The 25,572-nt window shown below is 36.1% G+C and overlaps 1 protein-coding gene across 1 annotated transcript in view; it reads right to left on the minus strand.

Moving 5' to 3' along the window:
* A2M (alpha-2-macroglobulin) overlaps positions 1–22,999 on the minus strand; it is a 49,506-nt gene extending 26,507 nt beyond the window's left edge. The window contains exons 1-15 of the mRNA XM_016185065.2: positions 22,691–22,999; positions 19,823–20,006; positions 19,245–19,404; positions 19,028–19,080; positions 10,674–10,694; positions 10,246–10,414; positions 9,488–9,572; positions 7,559–7,679; positions 5,905–6,019; positions 5,665–5,774; positions 3,668–3,829; positions 2,072–2,299; positions 1,767–1,830; positions 1,318–1,460; positions 592–741 (exon numbers count right to left, since the gene is read on the minus strand). Coding sequence (XP_016040551.1) covers positions 592–741; positions 1,318–1,460; positions 1,767–1,830; positions 2,072–2,299; positions 3,668–3,829; positions 5,665–5,774; positions 5,905–6,019; positions 7,559–7,679; positions 9,488–9,572; positions 10,246–10,414; positions 10,674–10,694; positions 19,028–19,080; positions 19,245–19,404; positions 19,823–20,006; positions 22,691–22,776 — 1,851 coding nt within the window. The 5' untranslated portion in view covers positions 22,777–22,999. The remainder of the gene's footprint in view (positions 1–591; positions 742–1,317; positions 1,461–1,766; positions 1,831–2,071; positions 2,300–3,667; positions 3,830–5,664; positions 5,775–5,904; positions 6,020–7,558; positions 7,680–9,487; positions 9,573–10,245; positions 10,415–10,673; positions 10,695–19,027; positions 19,081–19,244; positions 19,405–19,822; positions 20,007–22,690) is intronic.
* Positions 23,000–25,572: the final 2,573 nt, after the last annotated feature.

Raw genomic sequence — 25,572 nt, forward strand, 5'->3', positions numbered from 1 at the left:
GACAGATACTAATTAGGTCTATTCTAAAGTTAATGTGACATCATGCAAACTTTTGAATAGCTAAGTAGACATAGATATATAGCAATGTGCAGATATTCCTAAACCCCCCAAAAGCACACATGAAAGTCCTCATAAGTACTAACTACATTTTTAATTTTATATTATTACTTATTTTAGATGGAGACAGAGAGGTAGAGAGAGGAGTCAAAGAGACCACAGCACTGAAGTTTCTTTCGGTGTGGTGTTGGCCAGGCTTAAACCTGAGTCACACACATGCCAAAGCAGTGCACTCACTTCCAAGTCAGCTATTTCACAGGCTCTAGATACACTTAATTTTTAGATGTAATTTATTTCAGGCAAGAACATGAGACTACACTAAGCTATGGCATATCACTAAGCTATGGCATATCCAGTACTCAGAACCAAATTAAGGTCATGAAGTCCCCTGTAAGTGCTGAGCTGTGAAAGGGCTTATCAGGTCATGATAGATATAATTTTAATAGAGTTTGTCTCTTACTCATATAGGCATTTCTCCTTGCCCTTTGCTGCTCATGTAGCCTTTCCTGATCCTCAGGTTTGACAGTAACTCACCGAGGCTGTAGAGAGCTCTGCCTCAGGCTTCATAAGCAGCACACTCTGGTCCACAGCTCGGAGCGCACAAAGAGACATGGGAGAAGCTTTGACGTGCAGGTGAGCTTTTGAGGCTGGAAAACTTTGTGCTGAAGTGAAGCTCAAATTCACCTGTAGAATTAGGGAGAAAGATCAGAGAAATAAATTTCCTGGATTAATCATGCATTCATAAGAATTTTCTAAGTGTTCCTCATATACAAAGCTTAATGTCTTTTAATTTTGTGGTAATTGGCACAATGCAGCCTTGAAGCTTGTCCTCTATACTTCATTCTGATTCTCAGGAATCATTTGAGTCATTATAGTGATAACTACGTACTTCGTAAGTTTTTTAATTTGAGATGCCATTTTTGTCTTTGATACGTGGTATGGTTTTCACTGTTAGTGAGAAACAAATGGTTTTAGAGCCTCGTATTGCCTTTTATTCCTTTAGCCATCTTGAAAACTTACATACCTGCCAACATTTTGTTATAGAAGAAGGAAATAAGGTATGCCAAATTATAGAGTAAAAGACAACATATGACAAGTTCACACTAGTAGTCAAGAGACCAAACCTTTGTTATGATCTTGCTAAAACTCTGGAAATTTTTTAACCTCTTTGACCCCTGTGCTTGCTTGTAGAAAAGAATTGATAGCAATAACAATTTCAGGGTTTAAATGTTTGATTTATTTATGATCTGTAACACCCACCTTGTTGGGCAGGCAGTTTTCAACCTCGTATCTTGCAGAATCACCGATTACCTCCCCATCAGGTAAAATGGCATAGATGAGCACTCGAGCAACAGGAGCAATGTTTGACTCCACAGGAAATGTCAGAGAAAAATGGCCACTCACTAGAGTACAGAGAGAAATAAGTAATTGATTATGGGTTAGATCTCCCCAAGACTAACTAAATTGAAAATTTTCTGCTGCACAAAGTCATTTTAAGAGTTGGGTCTGCTTAATGCTTATTTCTGCTACTAGGAGTAGTAGATATAATAAACAAGAGATTTATAATATGTAATTGCCCCCTAAAAACTTTAAATCTCCAACCATTCTAATTTTTAAGAAAATCTTATCGAAGTTCCATCTTCTCTCATAATTCCTATTTCTCATCATTTTAGGCTTCAACAAAAATATGAAATCATGGAATTACTCACTGTCTCCCTCTTCCATAGGTAATGCATGAGTCCTACTGTAGACTATTCCTCCCTTTGCCATTACCTAAAAAAAAAAATAGGAAAAGTGAAAATAAAATTACTTGACAGATCTTAACCTGAAACCTACCCTCCTTGTGATGTGCTTGCGTTTTTGAGCCTCTGCTAGCACATATTAGCCCTGAGAGAAGTCAGATTTAGGAACATAGATATGACATAAAAGCAGTGATTCTAAAGAGTTTTATTATTCTTTGCCCTAAAGACTACTTTTGTCTATAGATGATAATTGCAGTGACTTTTCTTCTCACCAGATAATAGAATACAAGCTCCTTCAGTTCTTGTTTAACCTTTCCATTCAGTATATAATGTACTTGGAGCTTCTGAATTTGGCCACAAGGCATTTCACCAGTCATGGGTTCAAGGTAGACAAAGCTCTTGCTTGGTGAGAATACAAGATTAGCAGTATAATACGCATCTTCGTTTTCTTCTGACAGCCAGTGATAGCCATAACATTGCCTAGCATCTTTGTGTGAGACCTGATGAATTAGGGGAAAAAAAGTTATTGTATAGATCATCTGTCAAAAAAGAGTGCATGTTCTCATAAAGCTGCCTAAGTTTACTGCTCTGTCTTAACTAGAACTTAGAATCTTTTGCATAATAGGAACAAATGCATATGTACTTGATACTAAATGCTGATGATATGAACTAAGTACCTTCTTCAGAGTGAAGGAAACTATCATAACAATAAAGTATCCTACCCAATGGAAGAAAATAGTCACACTTTATATTGATATATCAGATAACAAGCTAATATACAAGATTTATAAAGAATTATCTAAATCCAATAACAAATGAATAAACAATCTTTTAAAAAACTGGGGAACCAACACTTCACCCAAGAGGACTTATAGTCAATAGATACATGAAAATTTTCTCATTATTTATTATCATAGAAATACAAATCAAGCCAATACTGAGATGATCACTTCATGCCTGTGAGAATGAATTACTTTAGAAAGGCCAGAAACAAATTCTGATGAGGATGGATGTGAGAAAAGGAGACACGTATACACTGTTGCTGGGACTGTAAACTAGTCTGTTTCTCATGGAAAGCAGTACAGAGATTTCATAAAAGGATAGTAGCTGACCTGCTATTTGGTCCAGTAAATAGTTATAGATCTAAATGACACAAAGCACTAAGTTGAAAATATATATACCTGCCTATGTTCACTGCAACACTACTTATAATAGACACAATTCATAAACAACCCAAATGCCCAATGACAGATAAATAGACAAGGAAGTTGTGATATATTCATTTATATACACTGGAATATTACTCAGCTTTAAGAAAAGATGAACCCTTGCCTTTTGGTACAATGTGAGTGAAACTGTAACAGATCATGCTAAGTGAAACAAGTGAAATAAGTCAACAGTAGAAAGACAAATATTGTATGACAACAGTCATATGTTGGAAACTAAGCAAAAGAGAGAAGGTGAAACAATCATAAACCTATGTTTTTAAGTCAGGTGCCTCTAATGGGGGAGGGAACCAGAGGGAAAGAAGGAAACCAATACCCTGTATCCAAAGGAAAGGGCACTTTGACTCTAGGTGAAGTGGGTGAGCACATATTTTGGGGAGATGTGAAATTATGCCCAACAATAATCTTGTAAAACAACGTTGTCTCAATGAAAAGCAATTAAAATTAAGAAGCGCTAGTAATGCTAAATAAGCTTCCATTGGAATAACATTAAATAGTGAAGATGGCATTGCTGAGTTTTTGACATGTATTATCTCACTTAATCCTCACAACTACCCCAACTCAGGGAATTTTATTACTTTTAAGTTGCCAACTTTTTCCCAAGATTATGCCATGTCATTATTAACTTCTTTCCAAACTTACACGGATGGTGAGAGAGCTGCTTGTGATTTTGGTGGTGTTGATTGAGAACTGTGCCAGGCCATGCTCATCGGTGGTGGCATTGGAATAATGTTTAGCCTCAGTGGCTGTGATGGTGATGAGCTTATTTGGCATGGGGATACCTTTCCCATCTACTAGGCGCACCTGAAGATTAAATGTTGTGAATCAGTTATGTGGCTAATATATTAGTTACCAAACATATTCATTTTATCAGAAATACTTGTTGTTTCTTATATGTTGAACATGGTTTCTGGCATTAAAATTATACTAGTAAACTAAACACAGTTCCTTCCACTGTCGAGTTTGCAGTCTACTGAAAAAGAGCCTAACAAAATTCATAAATATTTTAGTTTTATTTATTCAATGAGATACTTATATAGTAGAAATTAGTAGTAAAAGGAAAAATGAAGTCGTAGAAAGGGAGGTGGTGATGCAAATTATAACGGAAGTGAATGGGAAAACAAAGTTTGTGAATATTCTGGAAATGCTGTGTATTTAACCCTTGTGGAGTCACAGAGCACAAGAATCTTAAGAAAGAAATTTAAACCCATTGTGCTGGGTGGTAGCACACCTGGTTGAGAACACACAATACAATGCAGAAAGACACAGGGGCAAGCCCCCAGTCCCCACTAGTAAGGGGTAGCTTCACTAACAGTGAGGCAGTACTGTAAGTCTCTCTCTCTCTCTCTCTCCCTCTCTCTCTTTCTCTCTCTCTCCTCTCTCTTTATCTCCCCTTCCTATCTTAAAAAAAAAATATATATATATATATTTACAGTGTCCTTAAAAACAACTTTATATCCATTATCTAAGTTTAATTGGTTCCTGAACAGTTACTCTGTGGAAGGCCATTAAATTCTATTTTACTGATCTGATATACAGTAAGTACAAGTCTAAGCAATTTATTATACGTTATCCTGTGCACTTCTCTGGTTGTTTTATACATGATATCTGTTTATCAACTCAGATTGTCAATGTTTTAAGATAGAAGTATCTTATAAAGCACTTCACATGTGAAAACTTGTAAAACTGAGAAGCATCACAAAGTATTAAGAGCATACAGTAAAATGATCACTAATACTAAACTCAGCAATTCAAATTATAAAGGTGCCTTTACTTTTTGAAACTTTTCTTGCAATATGAAAACATTGTACAATGTGCTTTAGCTTTTTTCTGTTTTTGACAGTACAGTGAGAATTGTAACATTTACTTTAATTACAGATTGAAGTACATGCATTTGTTACCTTAGACTTCTTCATTAAAAAAAAATGGGGGGGCCGGGTGGTAGGGCAGTGGGTTAAGTGCACAAGGACCAGTGTAAGGACCCTAGTTTGAACCCCCAGTTTTCCACCTCCAGGAGAGGTTGCTTCACAATTAGTGAAGCAGGTCTGCAGAGGTCTTTCTCCCTCCTCTCTGTCTTCCCCTCCTCTCGATTTCTCTGTTCTATCCAACACCAACAACAGCAATAACAACAGCAATAGCAACGAAGGTAACAAAAATGGCCTCCAGGAGAAGTAGATTTATGGTGCAGACACCAAGCCCCAGCAATAACCCTAGAGGCAAAAAAAAAAAACTTTTTTGCCTGTTTATTGATTAAAAACTAGATGCATTTCCTCAAAGGAAACCTTACCTACATTGTAATCTTTTATATTTCGATATAGAATGCAAAAAATGAAAAATATTCAAAATAAAACTTAAAAAGTCAGTGCTTGCTCATTTCCACATGAATTATATAACCCTAAAGTTAGTTTACATTGATAATATAAGTGTCTGCCATGAATTTCGAGATTAGGTGAGAAGAGAAAAATCTGAGATGGCCTAGTAAATCGTGAAAAGGGGACTAAATGACAAATTTATTTTTTGTATTTTTATATTTTGCTTATATCAGTCGACAGATATTATTAGGTATGGTTTTAGTAGAATATATTGTACTTTTTAGGTTGGTGTTCTCATTTTGTTTTATGAATTGGAAAGCACTCTACCTGCCCAAAGAAGGGGATTCCTTGTCTAAAATTTGAGTCCACTTTCACAAATGAGAGTTTGGTGATGGTTCTTGTTATTTCACTGGATGCTTTTCCAGATAATTCTACCCCTGAAAAGGAAGAAGAAAAAATTCTTTTGTGTAGGGAAAGATGATCTGGGTGAACTTTATATCTTTATAGTTTAGTCAAGGAAATCAATCAAAGTTACTTTTTCCTTCCTTATCCAAATGGTATACAAACCTGTTCCTTCTTCTTGGATCTTGGCCTCTACTTCAAGATTCATATTATATCCTTGTCTTTTCATCTGGAAAATCTTGGTTTCCACTTGCTGAGTGAAGCAGCCTTGACTATTTAGCTAGGAGAAATAAAATAAAATAAAGACATAGCAGTAGGCAGATCTGTAGTCAGTTTGGTGGAATTTGGAGGGGAAATATAACCAAGGATTATTGTGTGATAGGAACAGAATAAGGAGTATTTATTATTATATAATAAGTAACATAAGTATCTGGTTTGTAAATGACTAGAAATATTCCTTAGGATTTGACATTCCCTAGAAGGAAAGAAATAGAGATGTCTTAAAATGGGGCGGGGGTAATATTACTGCAGAAAGCAGCTAAGTCTTCACCAAAGTCTGGCTCCCTCTCCTAACTGACTGGAAATGAGGACTGATTTGGGATTGTGCTTTTGGTCTTCCAGACATAAAGGTAAATCCAAAGAGAGCATAATGGAACCCTTAACAGCCACAGTGACTGGTTAACTTGTGTGTACTTTTTTCTTCCTTCTTTCTCCCTCCCTCCCTTTCTCATTCTTTCTTTTTTGTTTTGCCTCCAGTAGCTGGGGCTCAGTGCAGGCACTACAAATACACTGCTTCTGGTGGCCTATTCTTTTTCTTTTCATTCGATAGGACAGAGATAAATTGAAAGAGAAAGGATGATAGAAAGAGGGAGATAAAGATAGACTTCTGCAGACTACTTGTGAAGTATCCCCACTGTAGGTGGGGAGTGAGGACTCGAACCCCTAACCCCTTTCTTCTTTCTTTATGAATACTCCAGATGACTTTGTCAGGTATAGAAGACAGCTAAACATCCATTATTCTTTGTTCTTCCATCATGCCCAGAAAGAAAACGAACAAGTACACTAATAATTTCTATTGATTGAAGTGGTATGATAGGAAATTTCCAGATTTTATTGCCTGGATATGCTTATAATCTGATTGGGACACATTTGTAAGTAGGCTTCTATACAGGACAGAAAGACTGAAATATAATAAAGGATTAAGATTGTGTAGAAAGTTTGAGATAGTGCAGGTGGTTAGTGAAGACCGGCCTTCATTGAGTGAGCAAGCAATAATAAATAGAGACAGTGAAGGTCAGACTGAACTTTTACTGAGAAGGCAGCTTCTGTACCCTGGTTAGCTTCTGCCCTCCTAAAAAGTACCCTCCCCCCTCCCCCCACACAGTGGTGTATCATATGCTAAGGATAAACTTTCCCAGACACAGCTATTCAGGAAAAATAACAGTAACTGAAGCAACCAGACCTTGAGCAATGGGTACAAGTCCCATCCCTTAACCTTGCAGCCTCTGCATCTGTAATGACACATTTTGCTCTCAAGCCTGTAGCCCCTGCATAAGCTTGTATTGTCCCTTTGTTTGGTGCCAGAGTTATCAGAGTATCTGAGCTTCTGGCCCAGGGGTAAATAAAAGGCTCCTTTCTTCTTCTACCCACTTCAGTTTCAGTCATCTTGATTATTAATCGAGTTCCTTAACAGTTGATTACTTAAACATAACAATAGCTTATTTGATTGCTCCCATCCTAAGTTAGTACCATGTTGTAATTCACTGCCTATAACAATGCCTCTATTGTTAGTACTTAAAAGGAATTATTTTCAACCTACCTCTTTACTAAAATTCTCACAGATGGCTTTTGACTCTTCACCATGGCAGTTAGAAGGATTATTAAACTTTCTGCATACATTCATGGTCACATGCCCTGGGACAGGCTTCCCATATGTATAGCTGTTACAAAAATGTTTCCAAATGAATCAGAGAAGATATGGAGCATTTTTATTCTCTGTTTATTCATAGTTATCCTTTAGCTGTAGCATATTTACTTTCACTACTTCTTGCCAATTTTTGCAGGGCTTATAGTGACGAGGGTATGTAAGCTAAGTATTGACCCTTCTCTTTCAGAAATCATTTATGCAACAAGCTGGCATTTGCTAGTATTCTTCTTCAAGTCTTTTATTCCTTAAAACTATATGCTACTGACCGAGTTATCACACCCAGTCTTAAGGAAAAAAAATCATGCCATAAGAAAACAAAGAAGTGAACCCTGTATTCTACCTAGGAGTAAAAACTACTACTTTAGTGGTAATCTCTCCTTGCAGTATCTTCTCTCCATAAGTAACCAACCATCGCAATGTCAAATGTCAAAACTTTTGTGTTTACTTTTTAAAGACAACATATGATACCATAAATATGCTGTCAATAACTGCTATGTTAGAGGTCATATATTTTCTTCCCTAATAAACATCATCTGTATCTCTATTTGCAAGAATATTGGCCATCCCATTATGTGTAAGAAATTGGGTGATATTTACACTAACATAGTGCTGGAACAGGGACTCAAATCAATGGTAGATCCATTAATAGGTGATGTTTAAGCATAACTGGTTTATTTTTTACCTGTTCCTTATGTTCATTCTACTAATTAGGCTAGTGGAGATGGGAGCATAATATCCTGGAAATATGCATCTTCAAAGTTGGAAAAAATCATACATAGAGATGATGCCCAGTTTCATTAGTAAGATGTCAGTGCAGAAAAGTCTAAGTTAAATTAAATTTTGGTACTCTACAAATTCCGAATCTATTTTTACAGGTTAAAATAAAATGATCTGTGGATGACTGAATTTTCTCTGTAACCTGGTGAAAAGCAGTCCATTTAGCATGATATCCTCCTATATGTTTGAAGCCTTATATTTCTTATTTATTTATTTATTTATTTTGCCTCCAGGGTTTTCATTGAGGCTTGGTGCCTACACCACAGATACACTGCTCCTGGAGCCCCCCCCTCCCCATTTTTGTTGCCCTTGTTATTATTAATGTTATTGTAGCTATTGCCATTATTACTGGATAGGACAGAGAGAAGTGGAGAGAGGAGGGGAAGACAGAGGAGGGGAGAGAAAGATAGACATCTGCAGACCTGCTTCACCACCTGTGAAGTGATTCCCCTTCCTGTGGGGAGCCAACGTCTTGAACTGGGATCCTTACACTGGTCTTTGAGCTTTGTGCCATGTGCATTTAACCCACTATGCCACTGCCCAGTCCCCTGAAGCCTTATATTTATAGAACCAGTTCTGGTAGCATAATCTCTCTAGGAACAGTTGTCTATTCCATGATAGTTATAATAATTTGCAGACATGGGAAAAAATAAAAAGAAACACTTGTTAAAGTTTTAGATTAGAACAATGACATATATTTTTAAGTGCTTTTTTTGTTGCTGTTATTGTTCTTAGAAAACCTAGCCAACATATTCCAAATAGGGAATCTCCTTTAAATGATTTTACTCAAATATTTTAAATTATATTTTATAAATGATTTAATTTATTTATCTATTTATTGGGTAGAGACAGAGAAAAATCAAGAGTGAAATGGGTAGCGAGAATGCAAAAGAGAGATATCTGCAACACAGTTTTACCACTACTGAAGTTTTCCCTCTACTTGTGGGGACTGGGGGCTTGAACTTGAGTCCTTGTGGATTGTAAGATACACTACCCAACTCCCCATCCCACCCCCTGAATATTTTTAAATATATACAAACTCACATGCCACACACTGACACATTCATTGCTTCTTCCAAAATAGTAATTATCCTTGGCATGGTTATTTGAACTTCAAACTTTGGAAGCACTGTTATTTGGAGATAAAAGAAACTGGTGATTGATTTTCAACTTTTAGGGAATTAGTATTATCTGACGCTTTGTGAATAGTGTTTTGTATCACTACTCTCCAATACATGCACCTTCTGTTTGAAAGACTATGGCAGATCACTATTGAATTAATGAAAAATGAAAGACTCTACTAAAACAAAGATAGTTTACACATTCTGAATACTTAAAATGACTATGTAAATAATCAGATTACAAAAAATCCCATTTGCATGGCAGGTGGTGGTGCACCATTAAGCGCACATAGTACTAAGCTTAAGGACCCACCCCTGCAAGGACCAAGGTTTGAGCCCCTGCTCCCCTCCTGCAGGGGAAACAGTTCACAAGTTATGAAGCAGGTCTCCAGGTGTCTGTCTTTCTCCCTCTCTCTCTCCCCTGCCCTCAATTTCTCTCTGCTGTAATCAATACCATAGAAAAAATGGCTGCCAGGAGCAGTAGATCATAGTGCCTGCACCAAGCCCCAGCCTTAAGCCTGGAGGGGAAAAATCCTATTTGCAAATCCTTGATGGTTAGTCCTCATTGGAGTTAGCCCAGTCTCAACCACGGGAAATAGAAGGATTCCAAATAGATCAAATTCTAGGTCCTCAAAGTTTAATTATGAAGACAAATGATGCATGATTTTCCACAATCCATACCAAATTCTTCCACAGTAAAGGAGTGTTCTGCCCTTCCATGTGACTCTTTCTGTGCCACCACCTTATAGGAGCCATAGAAGGGCTCTGATGAGAGGGGAAAGGCCAATTGCTTGAGACCACTCTTTAACTGGATATCTTGCCACTGTGTGATACGATTTCCTTTGGGGTCCTATGGATACAATAATTGTAATTTTACAGAAGATCCTGGATTGGAGGTAACAGATAAAATGTATGGAAACTTTGTTATCCACAAAGAGGCTATATGGGGATGGGGAGAAGAGTAGGGCTTGGACCACCTAGCATTTACAAGTTTGAAGTCTTCTCTTTAATAGCAAGTTTCTGGGTTGTTATAAGAACCTTTCAACTTAGGATATCTCCCCTAAACTTATAATTTTATACCAAGTTATAGAATGCTTTATGTTGCTTACCTCAATGTATACTAGAGGTATCTGAAAGACAAAAGATAAATAACAGAGTTTATAATTGTTCCCAAATATTCACAATTCTGATTTGTAAATATGTTTTATGTAGGATATGTCTGCTCATAAAATAGTAAATTATAAAAATTCTAAATTCTACTTACCTTTTTATGTACCTTTATAAAATAATACTTAAAATACAGGTACTAAGAACTGGGACTTTATGACAGAAAAAAAAGATCATTGACAATAAGTACACGTCTCAATAAATAGAACCTTAGATGATATGACACCTATACTTGTACATAAGGAGATAGAAAGAGAATACTGCCCATTTTAATAAGAATTTCCAGTTCCAGTTGTCTTATGAAGATGTGATAACTCTTGACTAGTGTGAAAAATGGAAAAAAGTCTGAATTCAACTGTTATTGCTCTATAAAAGAGACATCACCTTCTATTCCCAGTGTTATTATTTATAACTACAAATATTTGGAGTCTTTGCTTATGGCTTATGTTTTTGTTCAATATAGACTCTACATGGTGAATTATTTTTATTTATTTATTCCCTTTTATTGCCCTTGTTGTTTTATTATTGCAGTTATTATTGTTGTTGTTATTGATGTCATCACTTGATAGATAGGAGAAGTGGAGAGAGGAGGGGAAGACAAAGAGGATGAGTGAAAGATAGACACTTGCAGACAGTGCTTCACCACCGGTGAAGTGACTCCACTGCAGGTGGGCTTGAACCAGGATCCTTATGCCAGTCTTTGCTCTTTGCCCAGAGAGTCCCAAACAGAATTAACCCCGTCTTAAAGAAACCAAGACACATCGTATTTAGAATGGAAAGAATAAGGATAAAGAAAGGATCCTGAAGGCTTCAAGAGAAAAACAGAGTCACCTACAGAAGAAAACCCATATGATTAGCAGTAGACTTCTCCACACAAACACTAGAGGCCAGAAGAGAATGGCAAGATATCTATCGAGTACTCAATGAGAAAGGTTTTCAACCAAGACTACTGTATCCTTTGAGACTGTCATTCAGACTAGATGGAGCTATCAAAACCTTCTCAGACAAGCAACAGTTGAAAGAATCAACTATCACCCAGCCTGCCTTGAAAAAATTTCTGAAAGGTCTCCTATAAACAGTCAGACCACTGTAAATATGCCATATACCAGAACACTCTAAAATATACAAGAAAAATATATTCAGTCTTTGATATAAATAAATGTCAGTGGCCCGAATTCACCTATTAAAAGGCACAGAGTAGGAAAATGGATCAGAAAACACAAACCAACAATATGATGTCTAGAGGAAAACCACCAAATTCAACAAGACAAACACAGACTCAAAGTGAAAGGATGGAAAACTATCATACAAGCCAATGGCCCACAAAAAAGGGCAGGAACAGCTATTCTCATATCTGACATGACAGACTTAAAATAAGTAAAATTTAAAAAGATAGGGATGGACATTACTTTATGCTCAGAGGATCAGTCAATCAAGAAGACTTAACAATTATTAATATCTATGCACCCAATGAGAAACCATCTAAATACATAAAACATCTACTGAAAGAGCCACAGCAATAAATTAATAGCAACACAGTCATAGTAAGGGACTTCAACACCCCACTTTCTCAACTTGACGGATCACCAAGGCAGAAAATCAAAAAGAAATGAGGGAGATAAATGAGGAGATACATAAACAAGAACTATTGGACATTTTCAGAGTCATTCACCCCATGTAACTGGAATACATATTCTACTCAAGTCCACATGGGTCATTATCAAGGATAGATAATATATTAGGCCACAAAGACAGCATCAGCAAATTAAAGAGCATTGGAATCATTCCAAGAAGCTTCTCAAACTACAGTGGAATTAAACTAACACTTAACAATCAGCAAAAGACTAGTAATAGTCCCAAAATGTGGAAGCTTAACAGTACACTACTTAACTAATACTGGGTTAAAGAGGAAATTAAGGAAGAAATCAAAATGTTTCAAGAGTTCAATGAAAATGAAGACACAAACTATCAAAATATTGGGACACATCTAAGGCAGTTCTGAGAAGGAAGTTCATAGTCCCACAATCACACATTAGGAAAAGCACAAACAACCTGATTGCACACCTTAAAGACAAAGAAGAAGAAGGAGGAGGAGGAGGAGGAGAAGGAGAAGGATGAGGAAGAAGAGGAAGAAGGAGAAGGAGGAGGAGGAGGAAGAGAAGGAGAAGGAGGAGGAGGAGGAGGAGGAAGAAGTGAAGGAGGAGGAGGAGGAGGAGAAGGAGAAGGAGAAGGAGAAGGAGAAGAAGAAGAAGAAGAAGAAGAATTAGAAGAAGAAGAAGAAAGAAGAAAGAAGAAAGAAGAAGAAAGAAGAACAGAGGAACCTTAAAGCAACCAGAAGGACATAAATAACTAAAGTCCGGGCAGAAGTAAATAACACTGAAAATAAGAAACCCATACAAAAGATCAATGAAAGTAAATGTAGGTTCTTTGAAAGAGTGAACAAAATCGACAAACCTTTAGCCAGACTCACACACACACAAAGAGATAAGACCCAAATAAATCAGATCATAAATGAAAGCGGAGATATCACAGCAGACACCACAGAAATTCAACATGTCATGAGAGGTTTCTATGAACTATTATATGCCACCTAGCTAGAGAACCTGAAGAACTGGATGATTTCCTAGATACCTATGAACTTCCAAAATTAAATAAAGAGGAACTAGATAATATGAACAGGCCCATCATAGCTAATGAAATTGAAAGTTACAAAATACCTTCCTAAGAATAAAAGTCCTGGACCAGATGGTTTTACCAATGAATTCTACAAAACCTTCAAAGAAGAACTAATACCTCTACTTTTACAAGTCTTACAGAAGATTGAAGACACTGGAATACTCCCTTCTAGCTTCTATGAAGCCAACATCACTCTGATACCAAAAGCAGACAGGGACACAACCAAAAAAGAAAACTACAGACCAATATCTCTGATGAACATAGATGCTAAAATATTGAACATAATTCTAGCCAACGGGCTACAGCAGTATATTAAAAAGATTGTTCATCATGACCAAGTGGGGTTTCTCTCAGGGATGCAAGATTAGTTTAATATCCGTAAATCAATCTACATGATCCACCACATCAATAAAAGCAAGACCAAAAACTGCATGGTCATATGAAGAGATGTAGAGAAAGCCTTTGACAAAATCCAACATCCCTTTATGATCAAAGCGCTACAAAAAGTGGGAATAGATGAAAAATTCCTCAAGATATTGTAGTCTATATACAGCAAACCTACTGCTAACATCATACTCAGTGGTGAAAAACTGGAAGCATTTCCCCTCAGATCAGGTAGTAGACAGGGCTGCCCACTATCACCATTACTATTCAACATAGTTTTGGAAGTTCTTGCCATAGCAATCAGACAGGAGAAAAGAATTAAAGGGATAAGAATTGGAAGAGAAGAATTCACTCTCCCTATTTGCAGATTACATGGTAGTATACACAGAAACACCTAAAGAATCCAGCAAGAAGCAATAAAATACAATAAAGAATACAATACAATACAATACAGAATACAGTAAGAAGGAAGAGGCAATGCATTAAGGTGTTAGGCTTCAAAATTAACATTCAAAAGTCAGTGGCATTCGTCTATGCAAATACTAAGTTAGAAGAAGATGAAATCCAGAAATCAATTCCTTTTACTATAGCAACAAATACAATAAAATATCTAGAAATATACCTAACTGAATAATTGAAAGACTTGTATACTAAAAATTATGAGGAATTTGAAAAAGACACAAAGAAGTGGAAAGATATTCCATTTTCATGGGTTGGAAGAATTAATGTCATCAAAATGAATATGTTACCCAGAGACATATACAAATTTAATGCTATCCCCATCAAGGTTGCCTAAAAGTGGATCAAGGACTTGGATGTTAGGCCATAAACTATCAGATACTTAGAGGAAAATATTGGCAGAACTGTTTTCTGCATAAATTCTAAAGACATCTTCAGTGAAACTAATCCAATTACAAAGAAGACTAAGTTAAGTATAAACCTGTGGGACTACATCAAATTAAAAAGCTTCTGCACAGCAAAAGAAACCACTACCCAAACCCATGACAGAATGGGAGAAGATTTTTCCATGCCATACATCAGACAAGAGGTTAATAACCAGAATATATAAAGAGCTTGCCAAACTCAACAACAAGAAAACAAATGACCCCATCCAAAAATGGGAAGAAGACATGGACAGAATATTCACCACAGAAGAGATTCAAAAGGCCTAGAAACACATGAAAAAATCCTCCAAGTATTTGATTGTCAGAGAAATGCAAAGAAAGACAACAATGAGATACCACTTTACTCCTGTGAGCATGTCATATATCAGAAAAGGTAACAATAACAAACGCTGGAGAGGTTTTTGGGTCAAAGGAACCCTCCTACACTGCTAGTGGGAATGAAAATTGGTCCAACCTCTGTAGAGATCAGTCTGGAGAACTCTCAGAAGGCTAGAAATGGCCCTACCATATCACCCTGCAATTCCTCTCCTGGGGATATATCCTAAGGAACCCAACACACACATCCAAAAAGATTTGTGTACACATATGTTCTCAGCAGCACAATTTGTAATAGCCAAAACCTGGAAGCAACCCAAGTGTCCAACAACAAATGAATCCCTGAGCAAGTTTTGGTCTGTATACACAGTGGAATTCTACTCAGTTATTAAAAACAGGGACTTCACCGTTTTCCGCTGATCTTGGATGGAGCTTGAAAAAATCATGTTAAGTGAAATAAGACAGAAACAGAAGGATGTGTATGTGATGATCTCACTCTCAGGCAGAAGTTGAAAACCATGATCAGAAGAAAAAACACAAGAAGAACCAGAACTGGAGTTGACTTATTGCACCAAAGTAAAAGACTCTGGGGTGGGTTGGGCGTGGGACTTATACGTCCAAAAATAATGCCAGAGGACCTAGTTGGGGTTGTATTGTTATGTGGGAAAGTGGGAAATGTTATGCATGTACAAACTATTGTGTTTACTGCCTAATGTAAAATTTAATTCCTCAAAAAAGTAATTTAATCAACAAATCAATAAATAAAACAGCTGAACAATGCTCTGGAAAAAAATTAAAATGTTATAAAAACTTTGATTAATCTTCTACAGACAATTAATATATAATGACGAGATCTTACTAGACCATTACCAGAAAGTACATATGCATACTGCTATTCATTAGGAATGGGGTTTACTAAAATTACTTATTGCTTAGAACATCCTAATGAAAAGCACTCCTTTGCTATAAAACTGAAAAAATAGGCACTAACAGAAGTATAAATAGCCATGTCATATACAAATATTAAGATGGCTTATAAAATTCCTAGGTAGTGATAATTGATTTTTATCGTAAGAAAAAATATAGTTCTATGATAAATAATTCCTTATTTATTGTCATCTCTGGGACTCCACTGTTCCATGATGACTTTTTCCCCTCCCCCAACACATGCACACACGCACACACACACGCACACACACACACACACACACACGCGCGCGCACACACACACACACAGAGATAAACATAGAGGGAGAAAGAAGAGAAGGAGGGAGTGAGAGAGAGAGAGAGACAGTCAGACAGACAGACAACAGCACTATAGCTTGCTCCAGTGCAGTGGAAACTGAGCAGGAACCTGGGTTGCATGCATGGCAAAGCAGCACACTATCCAAATAATCTATTTTATTGGTCTTACCAATATTTATTTTTAAGATCTTAATTATTGTTATTATTATTAAGATATGTACATTAAACACTATAGGTGTTGAGACTGCAGATAAAATGTGTTTCTGTTTTCTTGGAGCTCATGGTCTGACAGGAATAGATGCATAACAAATACACACACACATATATATACACATATATACATACATAAACATATATGTGAGCTTTGTGATATATATTTTTGACATATATTTGAAATTATGCATATATGTATATATACACCCAGTGCTTTAGTGATGAAAAGTAAAATAAAGCAGGGTTTAGATAATTACTTAAGGTACCTTCACTGTTTTGCACAATATCCAGATAAGAATTACAACACCAATGTGTCCTGGAGCCCTGCCCAACGAGGGAAAGAGAGACAGGCTGGGATCGACTTGCCAATTCCCATGTTCAGTGGGGAAGCAATTACAGAAGCCAGACCTCCCACCTTCCGCACCCCATAATGACCTTGGGTGCATACTCCCAGAGGGATAAAGAATAGGAAAGCTATCAGGGGAAGGGATGGGATATGGAGTTCTGGTGATGGGAATTGTGTGAGTTATCCCCCTCTTATCCTATGGTTTTTGTTGGTGTTCCTTTTTATAAATATTTAAAAAAATAAATAAATGATGAATTAAAAAAAAAGAATTGCAACACCACATGGAATATGCTATGGAAACAGAGTAAACTCTGGTACTATGCATCTATCTCCTCCCCACCCCCACCCTTTCTCTGAATGAAACAGTGACCCAGAGTGGTGAAATCACATGAGCAAAAACAGGCCATTTCACACATACTCTAAAGGTAACAAAGTTATAAATGAGGTGTTTGAATGTATATAAAGCAGTGAGAATAGAAAAAAGAAACTGGAAGACCAGTTTCAAGACTATTGCTCTGGTCTTATTTTGCAGTGATATTGACAAGGTGGAACTTGTAACGATTCATGTAGTAGAGATCAATACAGATCAGAAGCATGAGCTTCTGATGTTGTTGATATATATAGAGAAATAGAAACAAGGACTATATCATAGTCTTTTGTCTTTGGAACTAGATGGGAAAAAAACACTATTTTTGAGAAAAGTAAACAATAGGAAGTGGATGGCTTGAGGGGCTGGTTGTGCATGTTACCATAAGCATGGTCCCAAGTTCAAGCCCCAGTCCCAACATGCAGGAAATTTCACAAGTGCTGAAGCTGTGCTACACATGTTCTGAAGCTGTGCTACACATGTTTCACCTCCTTTCTGCCTCTCCCTTTCCCACTCTACCTCTGTGTCATCATCCAAAAGAATAATAAAAAGGAGGAGGAGGAGGAGGATTAGAAGGAGGAGGAAGAGGAGGAGGAGAAGGAGGAGGAGGAGGAGGAGGAGAAATGGTCATTGGGAGTGATGGAATCATCAAGTAGGCACTGAACCACTTTTGTAACCATGGTGGCAAACAGGAAGACAGAAAGAAATCAGAGTAGAAGAGTAAAATTGAGACAGGACTTCAGTTTGATGCTTGCATTGGAACTTAATGAATTATTTAAGATGAAAATCATGAAAATTAAATCTTAGTCTTGAGCACTCAATTATTGTCACATTCCATTAAAGTAGAAGTTTTGGGAGTTGTGTTTAGAAATATTTTAAGTCTTTGGGGAGTTATTTGAACTTAAGTTACTTAATTGTTTTAGTGTACTTATTATATATCTAATTTATCTAATTCATGATCTTCTAAAGAATAAGATTATTGTGGCCTAGTAGGTGACACAATGGATAAGGTATTGGACTCTCAAACATGAAGTCCTGAGTTCAGCTGCTAACATCACATATGCCAGAGTGATATTTTGGTTTTCTCTGTCCTATTTCTTTCTCTGTCTCTTTTTCTCTCTAATTTTCTTTCTCTCTAATAAATTATTAAAATATGTTAAGAATAAGGCTATTGTGTGAAAACTACTATGAGTGTCAAGAAAAAAACTACTCTATTGACTCTCTAGACTGTTTTACTTATTTTTCAAAAGATTTGTTTGTTTTTTTGAATGAAAGTGAAAGATCAGAACATTGTTCAACTCTGACATAAAGTGGTGCAAGGGACTCAGCATGGCACCTCCAGGGCATCAGGCATGCAAATCTGGTGTATATTTGATGCTCTAACATTGTGCAATCTTCTGATACTGTTTTATTTTAAAATATTTTATTTTATTTTTAATGGAAGAGAGACAGACCAGAGCACACCATCATATATGATAAACCTAGGGATTGAACTGGGGCTCAACATATGTAAAGCATATGCTCTTCCTGCTGAGCCATGTTCCCAGTTGTCTGAGATACTGTTTTAAGTGAGAATTTTAGACTGCCTTAAAACCAAAAATTGCTATTGTCAATACCAGATCTTGGGAAATAGTTATGTAAGTTATGGGAAATAGTTACATAAGATTTTCATGCCTAAAGTCTCCAAAGAAGTACATTTTGTTGCTATCATAAACTAGAGCTGAGAAGTAGTCTTATAAAAAATTTAAAATACGAGGTTCTTCATCACTCTGAACCTCCATCAATTATCAAAAACAGGCATTTGGCTTGTTTAAACGAATAGCATATAAAGATTAGGGGACTCACCATTACATTCTGGGGGTGAAAATCCTCATTTATTACAGCAATTCGGAATTTCACTGAAACAGAAATATTATTCATGAATCCCAGAAATCTTAAACAAGACATATGGACCAATAAGACAAACATTGTAAGTCAGGATTATAAGGCTTTAGCTGGGGGATAGACAAGGAACCAGAATCTTTCTTGTTTGAAGTTGTTCTCTCTGTTGATTTCTTCCTACCTGTCTGTCCTGGTTTATAGATGGCTTTGTCTGTCTGGATAAAAGCCAGATTCTCCTTGCTTTTAACCATCACTGTGCTTCGTTTCTGGAATTTGTGGGTTGCTCCTTTCACTTGAACAGTGAGGAACATTATCTCTTCATCATGTTGAAATGCTGGGACCTGGAATGTGGGAAAGAGATCATGAGAACCCAGTTGTCTTCCAAATTTTATCCCCCCACCCCTGTACCCCTCCACCAGGATCTTGCTGGTCTTGGTCCTGGAGTAATGTATATATACATATGCACACATACATACATACATATGTATTGAGGCATCAGAAAAGTCATGATGCATTTTTCTGTGTTTTTCTATGCAAAAATGCATCATTACTTTCCCAACAACCCAATATATGTGTGCAGTGTGTATGTACATCTATATGCACAGATATATATGTGTGTGTGTGCTTGTGTGTATACACATGTGTGTGATGCAAACTAGATGAAGTACTTGCAGGCCTCTCAAAGCCACAGCTTGAATTCTAGATTCTTATGACCCCCAACCAGCAGAGCCAAGTGTATCTGCACAGAGTCATACTCACGGTGAAGGAGACACAGTGGAATAAATCCTCCTCTGCTACCAGGTTAGTGAAGAGACTCCTGTTCTCACGGACAGATTCCAAGGAAGCGCTTACTGTCACTGTCTCATTAAGGTGACTCAAGTGAACACAGCCCTTCTCTGGGGTCCCAGTGTGGAGCAGGTGAGGGACCAGCACCATATACTGCCTGGAAGTGGAGGGTGGGGTGAGTTAGGAGGGAAAGAAGGAAAATATTGCTATCAGCACATAATCTTCCATCACAGTTATCATTGCTATCTTTATTTCTATACTGGTAGAAGACATATTGGTAAGTGTGAAATTGATTTCTATTGAAAAGCACACATGAGACATTTACCTTTTCATCATCAGTGTCATGGCAGTGAATGTTTTACTTAAAGTTAAACAGATTAAAATGAGGGATGATTTGAAATCAAATTAAAAATATTTTAGGGTTGGGGACATATCTCATAGATAGAGCATAGGACTTGCAAGCCTGAGACTCCAGGCTTGATTTCTAGTATTTCATATGCCATGCCAGAGCTGAGTATTGGTCTGATGTCTCTCTAAATCTCTCATCTCCCTCCCATAAAAATATCTGAAAATAAGGAGTCCGGCAGTAGCGCAGCAGGTTAAGCGCATGTGGCGTGAAGCTCAAGAACCAGCGGCCTAAGGATCCTGGTTCAAGCCCCTGGCTACCACCTGCAAGGGAGTCATTTCACAGGCGGTGAAGCAGGTCTGCAGGTGTCTATCTTTCTCTCCCCCTCTCTGTCTTCCCCTCCTCTCTCCATTTCTCTCTGTCCTATCCAACAATGATAACATCAATAATAACTACAACAATAAAACAACAAGGGCGACAAAAAGGAATAAATAATAAAAATAAGTACTAGAAATATGTCTGAAAATAATGTATATGCATGAATATAATATGCACATTACAAATCTATTTTACACTTGGATTGCTTTAAAAAAAACAAGTAATCTCTATGTTGGGACAGTATAGAAACCAATTAGTTCAAGTATATTTATTGAATATATATTCTACAATCCTATGAAAATGATCTGGTAAATAGTTGCTTCCACTTTACAAACACGGAATTTGAGACTTATAAAAAAGTGAATCATTAGGTTCAAAGTATCAGTTGTAGTAAGTTACTAATGAAATCTTAGTATTACCCAGCCCTGCATATTTGCATTTTAAATATTTGCCTTTCAATGCATGTCTTGATAATTCCTCTACCACAAAATCATTTTAATGTTTACTAAATTTTGAGTTGATATTCATGAGCAGAACAGTTATGCCACTGGTATAATTTTACTAACCTAATAACTTTCAAACATTTTTGCTAACAGTTGCCCTAAAGTAAATTTTATATACCACTTAGATGTTTCCAAGATGCATCTGTTCTTATCACAAATTTAAATACTAGCTAGGTATTACTTTCTATGATATTTTCAGTTTATACTTACTTTACTCTTTTATAAGGTTTTATCATGATAAGGCACCCATTATGCCCTGTCTAAAAACATCAAAAAGTTATTTCATAATGATCATAAATTTAGTATCATTCCCTTTTATCATCCTTGAATTGAATTCCATGATGTTATAAATTAGGTTGTCCTAAGATTCTTATGATACAAAAATATTTTATAAATTACTCTTGCTTCTTTATTATAACTGTGTACATTTATATAACTACATGTAACTATATTTGGGTCTATAAATTAGTTTTAAATCTTTCAAATTCACTGTCACTATGACATTGTAAATATTAAATATTTTCTTCTAGATTGAATTATTTAACATGTTTCATAACACTGATCAAAATTCAATATGTATATTAAATTATGAATAGAATATTAAATAAAAATAATTTTAAGTCCTGCAAAATAGCTTACTTTGCCATGTGCATGACCCAGGTTCAAACCCAAGCCTCACTATACTGAAGGAGCTGAGACACTTCTCATTCTCTATCTATCTCTATCTCTATCTCAAAAAACACTTTTTTGATTGTTGTTATATAGAGACAGAAAGGCAGAGAGAGTAAGAGTTAAAGAGTCCATAGTATTGAAGCTTCTTTCAGTGCACTGAGGGTTGGGCTGAGCAGTGCACTATGCAAGTGAGCTATTTTGCCAGCCAAAAAAAATATTTGGAACATACCTCTAATGAACTAGTTTTATGTGCTCATGGGTGAATATCCCTTATTGTAATAATTAAACTAATTGCAAATCAATTCTATTACATTTTGTTTATATACCTAAAGGTGCCAGAAAATTTGTTCACTTAAAAGTAAATAAATGACAGCAACTTTTACCATTTCATACAACTCCTTCTGCACAAGATGCCAGAAACATCAGTACATCAGTGCCCTGTTAGTAAGAATTGTTTCTAATCATCTGTCAGCTCTTATTTCCTTTAGAGTCTTTTTCAGTTTTGTTGAAACAAAGAATATATCTGTATAATTTGCAAAAAAATTTTCTCCCCATTCTTTGCCTCCTGAACATCAACATCAGTACTTCCCATTGTTCATTTGGCACCCTAGAAGTTGGTGGTCTGCAGTGCAATACTCTATGGTAATGGCTTATTGAGGAAGAAATTTGTCTGTCTCTTATAAAATTGAAGATATCAAATTAAGTAAAGAGGGTATGAAAGGGCAAACAATATGGTCCCAGACAATTTAGAGATTCACCATCTCAGAGGATTGAGAAAAGTAGGTAAGAATAAATGATGTGTGAATAAACTAGATCTTATTCATTGGAAGAAACTTTCAAGATAAAAAGGTGACAATTTCATGAGTAAAACAATGGAGTGATATGAAGTAAAATCAGAAATAAAGGAAAGGTGTCTGAAGTTTATGTAAAAATGAAACTCACGGTTTTCCAGAGACTGAGGCATCTTTAAGCAGCAGAACCAAAAAGAGAAGATTAAGTCTTTGCTGAAGGAGTTTCTTCTTCCCCATGCTGCAGGGAGAAAAGATCTAAAGAAATGAGACTGCAGACTCTACTCCCAGCAATAGGTTTGGCCCCAACTACTACTCCCAGCAACTGGGCTTTATGCTGCTTTCTGTGTAAACAAGAAGTTCCACCCACAGGAGGTGTCTAAACAAAGGAGAGGCCTTAGAACATTCCCTGGAAGGGTCATTACTCCCAGGGGCCCAGTTGCAGCCAAGGTTAATTCCTGGCAGGCTAAATAGAATTCCTGGAGGGATGAAAAAAATTCACATTCCCTTTACTGTTCTTTCTCTGGGTTTTACTGTAAAATAGTTAATCTAATCCTCCTTTCTGCCCCTTCTTTTCACTTCCCTCCTTGCTCCACTTCCCCACAATGCCTTTTATGGCACACCTCAAATCTTTTGCATGAATACTTGGCACAGAAGGCTACCAGTTAAGCAATACAAACCAGACTCAAAATAGATATTTCACTTCAAGTAAGTGTGCCCATAAATCCTCCATTAACTATACCTTAAATGTTGAAGCACTAATTCAGCTGTCCTCCATAAAAAATGACATTGGATTGGTTGTGACTGAATTATGGACCAGTAATATAATAATGTATTTTCTTTCACAAATAAAATAAAAACACAAAAGAAAAATATCAGGAATTCAGAAACATGTTTTGGCCTACTGTACCTAATCCCAGTTGCCTTTGCATCTACTACTCAAATTTCATTAATGACTTCTAAATATCCTACTCATTAATATAAACCATTTCATTCATAAAGCTAACTATTGGTTTCTTTTATACAGTTCACTGAACTTAGAAGAACTATGTGATGTGAAAAATGAAAATATGGGATTGTTAAATAAATCAAACAAATGAATGCTAACTAATCTCCCATTTTTGTGAGTGTATGAAAGCAGACAAATGTAATGCAATCAAAAACTTGTACTCTAGGAACACATGATCCGGACTTTGATCTTGGAAAGGAAATCAAAGAGAAGACAAATTATAAAGTAAATTCAGAAGTATGACTAATGAATAGCCAGATGGAAAAGCATAGTGAAAAGTACATTTAAACAAATGAGGGATGACATTTACAAAGATTCAGGAGGTAGGCACACCTGGTTGAACACACATGTTACAATATGTAAGGACTCAGGTTCTATCCCCCAGTCCCTACCTGCAGGGGGGAAACTTAGAGAGTAGTGAAGCAATACTACAGGTTTTGGTTTCTCTCTCTTTCTCTCCCTTCCTCCTTCCCTTCTTCCCCCTTCCTTCTCAATTTCTAGATGTCCTTATCCAGTAAATAAAGATAAAAATAAAAATAAAAGATTCAGGAGGGAAACTATGACACATTCAGGGAAATTAAAGATATTTGGTAAGGAAACGTTAAATATTTGATAGCTAAATATTTGATAGCTCCTGTCTTCATTTTCACTGGATCCTAAGAACATTTAAATTTCTTTCTTGAGCTCCTATTTGACCCAGTAGTTGTTATGTAGTGTGCTGTTGAGTTTCCATAATTTGGGACTTTGACTAATTTCCTATTTGCTGTTAAGTGTGAATTTAATTCCACTGTCTGATGGTCTGAGAAGATGCTCAGGATGCTTATAATACTATTGAATTTGTTGACACTGTCTTTGTGGACTAACATATGGTCTGTCCTTGAGAATGTCTGGTATAGACTTGAAAAGAACATGTGTTCAGTTTCTTGAGGTGAATAACTCAGAAAAATGTCTGGAAGATATAACTATTTATCTCTTAATTTAAATATCTTGCTTCTTTATTGACTCTGTCTAAATGAGAGAGTGAGGTGCTGAAGTGCCATACTATTATTGTTTTGCTATTGATATCTATTTTTGTAACTCTTTCAGTAGAGTTTTGACATATTTAGATGAGCCTACATTGGGTGCACAGATGTTAATAATTGTTAAGTCCTCTTGGCTGACCGATCCCCTGAGAATTATGTAATGTCCATGTTTATCCTTCATTACTTTATTTACTTTAAAAATCTATTGTCTGACAATTCCATATCCAAATAATCACTTAGCCAAACTCAGTGAACTTGCAAATAGGTCATTCTGCACTTAGATCACTCTTTTCTTACAATGGTACAGAGAGAATCTTCATCTGAAATGTATTGCATTTGCAGCTACTGTGATGTCTTTCAATTTATACTCCATATCTTATACATTTTAGTGATTCTTGTACTTTTTAATCTAGCATAGTATTTATTATAAAAACAAGCATTAAAATCTAATTGTTATACTTTAAAAAACTGACTACATTGTCTTGTTCATTTATATCTTTATACATAATTATTTTGAATAGATAATACTCAGAATAGATAGTAACTTTTCCTGTCTACTTATTAGTAAAGAATATGTTTTAAACCTGTTGATTTTTTTTTGTGATATATGTCTAAAACTTACAGGGTGCTATAATACAATAATACTTCAATAAAAAGCCCAACAGTAATATATATATATATATGCTTACATAATATATCAAACACATATACACATCCTCACACTTCATGTAACTTATGTTTTTGTATAACTATAAATTCAGGAAAATATGCTATTATGAATTATGGTATTGACATTGAGGTTGGAAAATGAAAAATATATTGACTATCATATTTAAGAGGTAAGATTATAACACAATTAACATGAATGATATGGATAAAGGAAAATGTACTTTTCAATTTTCCTGCATGACCACTGAGTAGATTTTTTTTCCCTTCAACTGACTGAATAAAGCAGGAAGCACAGGCTAGGAATAAAAGTACAGAAGGGATGAAGGCTTGGAAGAT

The sequence above is a fragment of the Erinaceus europaeus genome, chromosome 7 (assembly GCF_950295315.1).
Source record: "Erinaceus europaeus chromosome 7, mEriEur2.1, whole genome shotgun sequence".
NCBI classification, from domain to species: domain Eukaryota; kingdom Metazoa; phylum Chordata; class Mammalia; order Eulipotyphla; family Erinaceidae; genus Erinaceus; species Erinaceus europaeus.